A 12149-nucleotide genomic window follows, 5' to 3' on the forward strand; every position below is an offset into this window, starting at 1 on the left:
TATTCTACGTGTTGGATCGTTTGGGTGACATGTACAGTATACGTATAGGTTCGTTTGAAACGTGAAATAATTATCATAAGGTAATTACTGAAAATTATTTATTTCAGTTGTAGCATTATCTGTGCATAATATAACATTTCTTTTTGTTTCAATTAGTTTTTCCTCGGATTTGCGCTATCATGAATTAATGTTAAGTGGCAGTTACAAAAAAATAAATACATACACGTATTTGGTATCTCGTTATTGCAGAAAAAGAAAGCTTACATTCGTGTAAATGTACAATATAGTAAAAGAGCAGTTGTTGCAAATGTTTCTATCACATTTTAAACAGAAACGTACCGTCCGGAGGTTTTCTATTCTGTCGTCTTAAAATTACAAACGAGTCTGCAAAAACGAGTAGCACAGTTTGATTTACTAACTTATCGGTTAACGGATTTGGTATCGAATAACAATTGAGAAAAACCACAGATATAACAATCGTTTAAAACTAAGTTGCTTGAGGCATTGTGACTAGATAAAATGCAAGTTTTCTCTAATACTTCCATAGAAAAGTGTCTTTATATAAGCAAAAGAGAATAGAATAAGAGCACTAATCTCTCGTAGAAATAATAACTGATGACTCCTGGATCTCTTGCAAATCTTTCTAATATTCTCTGCCACTGGCATAAATGTGGACTCGAGATGCACATGCGTGTACAATGTCGTTGAATTTTGTTGGAATTTCGTAGAAATACCTTTCCTTTGATTCTCTTTGTTTTCGTTTCTATTTTCGCTGTGTGAAGCGTGGACCGACAAACTTGTCGCAACATCACCTTAACCGATAGTCTTACGAACGTAAGTAAAACAGTAAATGTACGTTATCGTTACACGACTAAGAACGCGAACGTCTCAATCAATTTCTATAATTATAAGACAAAAAAAATACATCCAACTGCGTTCAATGAAACAGGGCGATTTGCCAGAAGCGTAGCGCACGAATACTGCCGAGGATCTTACTTTGTTACTTGCATAGAATATACACACTACATACCATATGCATCGAGAAAACAATAGTTGACAAGTTTCGAAACGTGTGGACAAGACCGAAGTCACCGAATTATGCGATTTTTCCGAATGATATTTTGACGCTATTGAAATTTTGGTTCTGGCGGCACACCCTGTATACTGTTATAGAACTTCTGCAACTAGACATTGGGGTGATCTTATCAAATGAAGCAACGTTTTGTGATTTCAAACGATCTCTCATCGAAGATACGACAATGATTTTCTAAAATCAACAGGATGCGTGTTTACAAATAGTCTTAACAGTCTTTAGACAGGCGTTGTTATGTACATAATATAAACAATATTCACTATAATATTTACAAAATAAAAACAGTTTGCGAAACTCGCGTTTAATACTAGGATGCCTATAGAAATCACAATTGTCGCCTCGCGACAGTGTGTCAAATATTGTTCGTAACCGTCGGTAATAAATTGTGCTCGATACATGTGTAAACGTTGACGTAGAGAACAGCTTCTTCTCGGTGTCGAGTTGTTTCTTTCCTCCATGTTTTCGAATGAATCTTTGCCTATTCCTAATTCAGCGAAATCCCTTGTATCCACGAGCTGAGATCGTTTGTATCCTCGCAGCTAAGGCTCAACAAATTTTTCTCGTTCTTCCTGGACTCTAACAGCGCTTGAGCAGCGGTCCGGCCGGTCAAGTAGGCGCCATGCACTGTACTATAAAAGGAAGAATGCGTGTGCTCGCCGGCAAACGCTATAACAATCTTCGACGGATCGTTCTCCTGCTTGATAGGTTCGGCTAAACGGTTGATGTCTAATTGACTTGCGCCAATGGCCATCGCTGTGTACGAACCACGAGCATACGGATGCGAGTACCACGAGGTGTGAATACAGTTTTTTGGGGCTGGCACATACGGATCGTTCAGGAATTTTCTCAATATTGTTGTGCACGCGTCGGCTACTTCCGTGGCGCTCAATTTCTCCATATATTCGGCTGCTTTTCCCGATATCCATCCCAGTAACAATGTCTCTGAAATTTTGGTGAAAGAATAGATCTTTCGAAACCACGTTTTACTGATGTCTTGCTTCTCTTCTTCCAGCAATCGTCGGTCGTCCCAAAGAAGCATCACTTCCGATATACCAGGATTTAGAAAAGGTCTTTCGTATTCTAAAAATATTTTGTCCACCGTACCGTACAGTAATCTATCTATGGCTTCGAGTTTATAATTAGGTAGAGGCGGTTCAAATATATTGTTAGCTTTTTCCTTAAGAACTCCTAATGGCAATGTACAAATCACATGTTCTGCTAGTATCCTTTTTCCATTTTCGCATTGTACTTCGATAAAGTCGTTCGAATCGCTATAACTAACGTTCTTGGAATTTTCCTCCTCTATGTGCTTCTTCCTCTGCCACCTACGATCAATGCAACTCGTGTAAGAAAATACTTTCGTCGCATAGTGCCCCTAATAAATATCATTAGAAATAGGGAATTTTCTTTACCGAATTTTAGTCACAACATGTCTAATGAGAATGCTGGTTTTTGGTATGTGTTTGGCTACTGGTTCCAATATCGCGCTATACCCATCTGGAAGACTAATGTTTCCACCTTGCAATTCCGCGTAAGAACCCATTTCCAAGAGATCAACATCTTCCATGCTATCACAGCCAGTAATACAGGTTTCTCTTTTAAGTAAACAATCAAACAATAATTGCCTGACTCTCTTGTCTTCTTCGGGCAAGGATGACAAATAAATTTCAGCTTCTAATGCCACGTGCGCACCGACACTGTTTATTCCGTCCGGCGGGCTATACGGACTTAGAAAATATTCTTCGCATCGTTTTAAAAAACATATATAAGCTTCGTAGATTTCTTGCAAGATCGGAAATGACAACTGTTTACCATCTTCCATGGCTGCTACAACTTTATGAGGCCTTGGTACTCTTACAATATCTATTAGTCCATTAGCCATTGCCAATTCAAACATCGGATTTCCTAATACTCCATGAATCCAGTTTGCTCCCAATTCAACTTTTTCGTTACCTAAAGCAAAATATATGTTATCTCAATGAATCGCAAACAAGCCTGCTAACCACAGGCAAGATATCTACCTTACAATGTAATCGAGACAATCTTTTAACAAATGCGTGACACACGTTGTTTAGATGTGCGAATTTGGTACCTCGTTTTACGTATATATGTATATGTCTAGTACACGCGTTAATGAAGGAGCAATACAAATATCGCTTAAAGTATGGAAAATATATTTAAAGTAACCGATAGATTTTTCAATTCAAATCATTCGACCGGAAACCGTTTAACGTAAGTCTTGTGAAGAAAATCCGAAAGAAGGTTAAGCGGATACTTACCAATTTTCAATGCGACAATACGACCACCTATACGTCCTCGTGCTTCTACGATCAAAAAATCGGTTTCATCGTTCTTCAATAAATGATTTGCAGCCGACAAACCGGCCATTCCAGCTCCGATAATCAAAATTTTACACTTAACTTCATCGTCTTCCGTCTTTTTTGTGGACTCCGCCATGATCATATCATATCAGCTGTCAATGATAGAACGAATACGGACAGCACATTAAATTTTATCCGAAGAATAACGAACACATGGACTTCTCCATTTTCTTTTAAATACTACGCAATATTTCGTTGTATTTTCCAACGAAAACATTCGGAGGTATTTGGTCAGAACCACGATCAGAGTTTGCTCACTGTTACCATTTTTTGTGCGCAACCGAGGGCACACACGACTCGCGCATCAGATCAGTCATTTTCTACCGCATGACTTTTGCCGATTCGTCACGTAAAATTCAGGCGCGCGTGTATTCGCATTAAAAATCTACGTTTACAATGTTGTTAAATAATATTTCATTTTTTCCATACATAAAGGATATACTCCGCTACATATATAAATATATGCACGGGACCGGGGTCACAGATTATGAACCACAAAACACTATCATCACATAGCGGCAGAGGCCCGAACTAATTCTATCCTTTATGCGTTATGCAGGGTTGTTAAACAACATAAATTATAGCAAAATTAAGGCATATCAAAATAAAGCAAGTACAGAACATTGTTCAGGAAAATCTACTATATTGATATCGCATAAAAAGATCAAATGACAACGATGCAAAACATAATTAATTAATTTGGTAATTTTGTTTACCAGTTTCAGCGTTTGGTTATAAAATTAATTGGCGCCTACCGCTGAACAGAACTTCGTGATTTCGCCGTAAGAAGCGCTAATATCGCGGGTGTAATTTACTTCGTCGATATCATTTTGAGTAGAGGTTTGAGCATTTCGCCACTTACTAATTGGCGCTGTACGGACCTTTGTACAAAAATGCGGCAAGTTTGAGACGTTGTATGGTTATGTCCGCTATTTTGTCAACTAAATATTACCGAAAAAATTATTTTAAGCATGTCTGTACCGTGAAATAATCAAAAGAAGGTAAAAAATCGCCGAAACCAACTTACTTCATTTATACCGAAGAAAAACGCAAAAAATGTGTTGTCAATAATGCATGTGTATGTGTATTTATAGATACATTATACGTGATTAGAGTTCTGTCATCGTAATTAGAAATTTATGCAAATGTTCAACGGATTAACAAAAACCATTTTATTTAGTAACATTTTTAATACTTTCTTCCGTCAAAAAAGTACTATTCAACTATCATTATACAAATATTACATGAATAACAACAAAACGTATTATATATTTACATAATGTAAATAACAAATGACGGTATTTCTTCCCCTTATTTCAGTTTTTGGCCGCGAACAAATTCTTGTCAAACAGTTCCGACGCTTGAAAAATGTATACTCATATACAATATATAAAAGAATATTATAAGCGTTTCCCAACGGATGATATAATAATAGACGCTATCTCGATTTCGAGAGCTAAGAATCTAGAACTGATACAATTTAAAGGAGAACAGATTATCCGACTTCGAATTCGATTCGTAACGCTCGGCGCGTTGTGAATTATATTTGGGTATTAGTAGCATTTCTATCTTTAATGGACATGATTTAGTACAATTTATAATATAAGCGTTTCTGTGGTCACTATGTTGATAGCATACAGTTAGAAAATATTTTTCCCCCACTCAAGAGATCTACCTAGACGTTCCTCACGAAAGTTTCGACTGTACATCTCTAGTGTATGAATGTCGCGATCTATATTATATGTATGTATATTTATGTATTTCCATATCTTGCCTGGAAATAGTTAACAAAACAGAAGTAACTGGCGACATTAATCGTCAAGAATATAAAAAATTAGTTCAAGCACAGTATGCGTATCCTGACTGCTTTGCGCTGCCTTATGCAAAACTTGAATTAATTCGTTGTCCAGACTGTTCATGTAGATCGGTGGCAATTTCATGCCTTCGCTACCGGCTTCGTAACCCACCTAGCATTATTACAATGTTATTATTCAAGAAGCGAAACGGTAATCAAATTATCAGTAACACCTCACACGCAATCGACGGACTTACATTGTCAGGATGAATGGTTGTTCTTACACCAAGTTTTGTGAAACCAGCGGCACTTAGGAGATCCAATAACTTTACCAAAGCTGTGGACGTTGCTTTTGCTATATTTCCAGATAATTTATTTATGTCCAGGGGATCGTGGAGACCGTTTGGGTGGTCGTCAGACTTTAAATAAAAGAGATTAGATTAAAATGAATAACATTCTGCGTAATAGTAATAAGTCACTGGAAATACCTTGATAATGAACACTTCTGTCCAACGAATGAATCTAGTCGTTCCCTTGTAATCAGTGCCATTATGGACTCTAATCGATGGAATACCGTCCATCAATTGTCCATCAATCGGGCTTTTTACACTAGAATGAAATTTTCGGTAACTCTAACCGAAAATTCAATGATAGTAGAAAAATGAGTAATGCGAAGGTACAAGAATATTTACCCTATATTAAATTGTACATCGTTTTCGACCCACTTTATGTTTACCGTCTCATCGGGTTCAGGCGCACCTTGTCGACCACAACCAATCGAAAAATCTTGCATATTTTTCAGAGCTGCTTTTAAAGCTTCCATTTTCTCCGGCATTATTTCTACCATCAGTCCATCTTCTACTATACTGGATTTAGCCGACAGTCCCATGGACGATTTTAATGCACCGTTGATCACAATAAAACTAGTCCCCGTTACTAGAATAAAGAGAAAAACCCTAATCAGCCTGATCCCTATATATTGTAATAATCTTTTTCTGTGTTCGTTGTCGGTCAAATACACACTTGTTCTAGGTTTATTATTGATACTTATCGCCTGTGTTTGATAGCTACTCTCATCGCCTGTGTTCGTTTGTATACAAACTAAGTGCGAGTCGGCCGCTATGCTAAAATTTGAGGCATACGCCAGGACGTGATCATTTGAGTTATTCAAGCCTTTTATCACTTGATCGTATCGGTTCTTCGGAAACATTACGTCCGTCATCCTGTTCCTTAGATGTATCGTTAAGCCTCTGACTCCTGGCAACGTGTATGCGTAGTTTCGAAAATCAGCCAACACTTTCATAACTGTGTGTCCTATCTCGAAGTATAAAGCGTCCCGGAACCGTACAGAGAATAATGGGCAAGGATAGTAACGATACTCGGCACCAAGTCGTAGAACAAGCCGTAATGGAAACACTTTGGCCCATGGCGTCTCCCATCTAAAAAGATTCGCACGTTAACAGCGAACGTTTTCAACGATTGTAAATTCTCTCGAAACAGACCTATGTACTAGAAGACCGACTAAGAAGGGAGCAGGGGGCAATACAATTTTCTGCAAACACTGCAAACTTTGCCGTATAAAAAGGAATCCAGAATGTTCTCGAGAACCTAAAAGATTTCCTCCCTGATACAGTGAAAATCCCAACTCGGAAACGGTGTTTCCTACGATCAGATAATTATCCAATTCATTTGGTTTTTAATCAAATACAACAGTCTAATAATGAAGTATGAGTGCAAACCTTTAATAGCTTCAAGGTACAACTGGTTAATGAAAATGAGAAGATCCTTTGGAACCCCAATCTCGTCAGGTAACGTTTCAATTAGGAGTATGACTTCATCTTGTCCCACGCAAGCTAATCCTTTGGACGTTACGTTCCAACATATTTTGTTTATACAACAATTTACTGCAACAACATTGGATTACTTTCAATTGCCATTATCATAATAGATCGTACACTTACAATTTAGTATTTTAACGCAAGCATAGAGATTCCGATTGATGGCGAATATAACAGGCGGTTCGCACTCATTTTTCAGCGTTGCGTAAAGTTGACCCTCGTCCGTTGCAGCATGGTACGTTACCTCTACGAAGACAATTGATTGATTGATTGATTGATTGTATGATAACGTAGATTAAATGAGAATTGTTACTTACGTCCTTTATGTATCGTTACGGTTGGAGGAAGAAAGTTTGGATCCTGTGGCACATAACTTTCAGTATTTGGGTCCAGACGCGGCAGGTTTTGCCTCTTAGCAGATGCACCCGACACAGATGACCCAGGTACAGATGCTCTCTTGGGTCCAGATTTTCGGTAGGGTGGTTTCAAATCCCAGGACATATCTAGTTCTGTCAGGTCACAGCCAGGCCTTATTCCTGTGTTTTAGTTAGAGGTGCATAAAACCAAAACAAAACAGGAAGGATCGAGGCCAGTGATCGGGTTAACGTTTCCAGGAATTCAAAGATAAAACTGAATATTGTCAAGGGCAAGGGATGAAACTTAAACTCTTGAAATAAAAATAAAATGCGAGGTCTGGGTTAGATGCAGGCTAAATTGTGTCAAAAATAAAGTAGCACAGTAATGTACAATAGATGTAAGTATATCTATAGATAGCCTTATTATATATTAATTGTTTAACATAATGCAAAATCAACCATCCACTCCAACTGCATATTCATTTTCCATAGAAATATTATATTGTATAATAGTGTACTAAAATTTGACCTACCGTCACTGAACATAACAGACTTTGACACTTCTGACCGGCTTTTTGTACCACCTTCTCTTTTAAGAACTCCAACAGGCACCATAACTGTGGGAGGTGGAGGCAATCCGCCAGCTAACTGTTGCAAGGGTGGTATAGTTGAACAGTACTCCATGGGATTATTTGGATTAGGCTGTCTTCCCTATAACCATTTGTCGAATACTCCTAACATTCACATTTATTTCTTTGTCCCGGCAAACACAGATCGTACAAATAACGTGGTCAATATTTGTTCTTGTGCAGTGATTATTTTTGATGAAATATTCTTTTTCGGTGAGGTCTTAAAAATATCTGACCGTAACAATAAGAAAAATAGCGTTAATAGATTATGGCCCATTTACAAACATTCTGTGTTTACTGGGCTTTTGTTGCAATGAAAATATAAAGCAAGCAAGTAATCTTCCACAAATAATAACTACAGTTAATAATACATGCTTTATATTTGTAATCTGTAAATTAATACGAAAGGCAAAAAAGAAATAAATGTTTAGATTCTTCAAGAAACACAATGCAAACATATCGATCATGCTACTATCAATTAACGCTTTGACTATTCAAATATATAATTTCTGTACAATTTAAATCAATTTAAATATCGCTTTTTATCTTGTAACTGTAAGAAGATTGTGTAGTGTGTACAGCTTTGCAACTATATATTTAAGCAATAGGAAAGAAGTATTCAACAAGTTGTTATAGGTGATTAATAAACTTATACTAAAAAAAAGTAATAATAAGCCTTACAATCTTCCATTAATAATTTATAAATGAGTAGACCTGTTTTCTTAACTCTTAAGTAGAAATTTTGAAACTAATACTCATAAAATACATTCAAGCAAAAATGATTGAAATAGATAATCTAAATAAATCAAGTATTAATTTACTGTACTATGGCAAAGTGAATAAAACACAAAACTAACTTTTGACTAAACGTTACCTTTTAACTAATAAAATGTAAAAAGTTGTACAAGTATATGGTAATGATATACAGCTCTACCGTGTATAAACACTAATTTGCCAGGAACATACCTGAGGTGAATTGATGTCATTGTTAGTCATACAGTAACTGGGGGACCATTCTCCAAGACTCTGTTCTGCTTCAGCTGAAAAGTAAAACTCATTCTACAAAAATGTTTCGACAATGCTTGAATTCAATGTTTTTTCAGTAAGTTGATACCTTTTGTAAGAAGTTGATAACAGGAAACGCAAACACGAGAATCAATGTTTCCTTGATATTCCAATTTGTATTTCATATTACAGCATTTGTTGCATAACACCTTGCCACATGCACGACAATGGTGCCGTCTTTTGAGTACCGTAAACCTTACATCGCAGAACATACAACTGGGCGCGTCGCTATCAGGAACCCAGAACGGTGGTTGCTTTCCTAGAACCGAATTGGATTCCGGTAACGAATTATCTAGGATGTCTGACGAGGGTTCTTGTTCTTCTGCAGGGCCATCAACATTTGATTGCGTTTGACCCGATGATGTATCGTTTGCAGAACTAGAACCGAGAGTCTGACGGTCGTTCGTATTATTCGATAAAACAATATCCAACGTCTGAGGACGCGCCGGTTTCTCTGATTCATCGTTGGTATCGCTCGTGTTCGCTTTTACCATGATTTCATTCAGCAAACTATTGTTCCAGTACTTTGTTGTGTCATCTAATAATCGCTCTATCAAATATTTTTCATCAGGATTATCAGACGAAGGCGAAGCATCGTTTTGCAGCTTGAGTTCATTGGTCTGACTATCGGGCGCAGCACCTTCTTTTTGTTTACTCGATTGCTTGTCCGTTTCATCGCTGATCGATGGTTCTTTCTTTGCATTTAATTTGTATGTACAAAGCTCTTCAATATTTTTGTTACTATCCTCTTCGGCAATATGTTCATCCGCCGAAACTACATGAACATCTTCGTGTTTGATTTGGTCCTGTTTTACTTTACTGTTTGTATCATCTACATCGTTGCCGCAGTTATCTTCTTTGATGCCGTCGTCGCTTTGTTGAGTTTGCTTTTCCGCTTCATTAACATGCAATTCTTTACCTAGTTCTTCTTTCTTATGACTAATTGTTGAAACATTTTCTAATTCATCGATCGGCTCTTTCTGTGTTACATCTAAAAGTTCTATATTCTTTGAATTCTGTGACGAATCCGTTTGATCATGTATCAGATTTTGCACCGCGTTTATTGCTCCAATTCGATGTCTATCAATTTCTTCTTGTAATTCCTGGTCTTGTTCCAATTCAGCTAAATACTTTGTCAATACATCCTCTGATAAATCAGCAATCTTATCAAACCTAACCGGTTCTTGTACAGGAATAATCAAGTTTTTCTTAGATTTATCAGACGAATCGGAATTATTTATGCACAATTTCTTTTCACTTTCGTCCGGTTGTATTTGAAATTCCTTTTCAAATTTCTGATCTTCAAACGTTGAAGTACAGTTTTTATCTATAAGATCGACATTTTTATGTACAGAATCAAAATTATGCAGACTACAGGTCGCTTCGTTTGAGACTTCTACCTTATTACTTAATTCGCTGGAATCGTCAGTTACAGTTACATCGCTGGATATTACTGTTTCATTTTTAGTTTCTTTAAAACCTATTGTATGAGCATTATTTGTATCGTCTTCTGTAATTATATCGTCGAGCGTGGCAGGCAATTCTGTGCTTGTAGATGGTGCAACATTCTCGACAACTGTAATCAAAGCTTCTCTATTTGAACTTCTTGTGTCGTTTACTTGCTTATAGATTATACTCACTTTCTCGTCAACATCTTTAACAGAGCCACGAATTAATTCAGACGCTTCGGTTCCATAATGAACACTTTCAGGTTCTATAGCGGGTTGTACTTCTTCATCTTCTAATACAGAGTCAATACAATCTGAACTTCCAGGTGGTGCATTTATATATTCATTTAAACTGTTAAAGACATTACTAACACTAGGCTTTGAATTAAATTGATTCAACTTTTTATCATACCTATTGTCAATTTTTGGACTACCATGACCGTTTTGTTGTTTCTGCGTTAACTTTTGCGATATGTCATTGTGTATCATTACAAGCGGTTCCATGTCATATGGTAAGACAGACTGTTTCTGCGCTAACTTGTTGTCATTCGTACATTCTTGCATATAAAAATTATTAATGTTCTTTCCACTATCTGCTTCTGTTTCTTCTTTGTTGTAACTCGAATCTTCCTGAACCATATTCTTCTCATCGGGACAGCTGCTTCTAGCATTGTGTTGCACATCCTTGTGCCTTTCCAATGGTATTATAACATCGCGTTCTTTGTTCGTTTTTCTAGGCTCCATCAAAAGATAATTATACAGCATCGGGGAGTCCATATTACACTTGGTCGCCGAAGACGACGCATTGCTAGAAGCGACATTAACGGATGCTGTTTGTTCCGCGCAATCTAAAAGATACGTTTTTCGTGTTAATCGTTTATCACGATAATTCCGTGAAACCGCTGTCACTCGGAAACTTGTTAACAACGGAGAATTTATTGTCGTATTCTTACCTTCGTTAAATTCAAATTCGTCCAAAACCTTGTCTAAATCGACGACAAACTTTTCCATCGCGGTGTGAACGTCACTTACACTGATCGTAAGGTCATTTAACGAACATGTTTATCCGGCTTTTGAGAAACAACGAATAGAATGCCCGTGAACGATGTCCATCGGAGGAAATTATACGACGTAATTTTCGATTTTCCCGCTGGCCGTTGTTCTCGAGCAATTTAAGTTAAGTAGAACGACGGTGTCAGTCGGTTTAGCAGGTTTAACGGCTAAGGGAACGCGACATTTTTGACAGACACGACGAATCTATGGAAAACGGAATCGTCTTACGTACACAAATCACTTTACGTTTAGGTATCCTTGGTCAGTAATGTGTATCATTGCGTTTGCCTATGGCGTGCAGCCGTGACATTGACGACACGAATCTTCATTCGAGTCACGCGTCCCGTGGGAGCGCTCCGCGACGATCAAAGGAACAAACGTGAATCCTTTATCGTCACGTGGATTAATTGACAGTAGAATAATTCCTTATACATGCTCGCGCAGAATTTGCCCATGGAACTGTCATTCTGTGAAACCAGAGAGACGGGACG

At 37.4% G+C, this 12149-nt stretch overlaps 2 protein-coding genes across 5 annotated transcripts; both read right to left on the bottom strand.

Moving 5' to 3' along the window:
- Window positions 1-81: 81 nt before the first annotated feature.
- LOC117229875 (peroxisomal N(1)-acetyl-spermine/spermidine oxidase) lies at window positions 82-3982 on the bottom strand. Its single transcript, XM_033486752.2, has 3 exons — window positions 3373-3982; window positions 2506-3046; window positions 82-2418 (listed from the first exon to the last, which is right to left on the bottom strand). The coding sequence occupies exons 1-3, from the start codon at window positions 3554-3556 to the stop codon at window positions 1578-1580; spliced, it is 1566 nt and encodes a 521-aa protein (XP_033342643.1). The 5' UTR covers window positions 3557-3982; the 3' UTR covers window positions 82-1577.
- Window positions 3983-4622: 640 nt separating this feature from the next.
- Window positions 4623-12149, bottom strand: Sara (Smad anchor for receptor activation). 4 transcript variants are annotated; one of them, XM_076519136.1, is made up of 13 exons: window positions 11559-12149; window positions 9207-11453; window positions 9059-9132; window positions 7997-8111; window positions 7425-7616; window positions 7231-7353; window positions 7009-7173; window positions 6772-6931; window positions 6293-6708; window positions 5962-6205; window positions 5758-5878; window positions 5527-5688; window positions 4623-5441 (listed from the first exon to the last, which is right to left on the bottom strand). In XM_076519136.1, the coding sequence occupies exons 1-13, from the start codon at window positions 11614-11616 to the stop codon at window positions 5286-5288; spliced, it is 4233 nt and encodes a 1410-aa protein (XP_076375251.1). In that variant the 5' UTR covers window positions 11617-12149; the 3' UTR covers window positions 4623-5285. The 4 variants fall into 4 exon arrangements, with proteins under 4 accessions (XP_076375251.1, XP_033343055.2, XP_076375250.1 ...); XM_033487164.2 differs by having other exon boundaries at window positions 7425-7643; XM_076519135.1 differs by having other exon boundaries at window positions 7997-8174.

Source organism: Megalopta genalis, chromosome 2 (genome assembly GCF_051020955.1).
Source record: "Megalopta genalis isolate 19385.01 chromosome 2, iyMegGena1_principal, whole genome shotgun sequence".
NCBI lineage: Eukaryota > Metazoa > Arthropoda > Insecta > Hymenoptera > Halictidae > Megalopta > Megalopta genalis.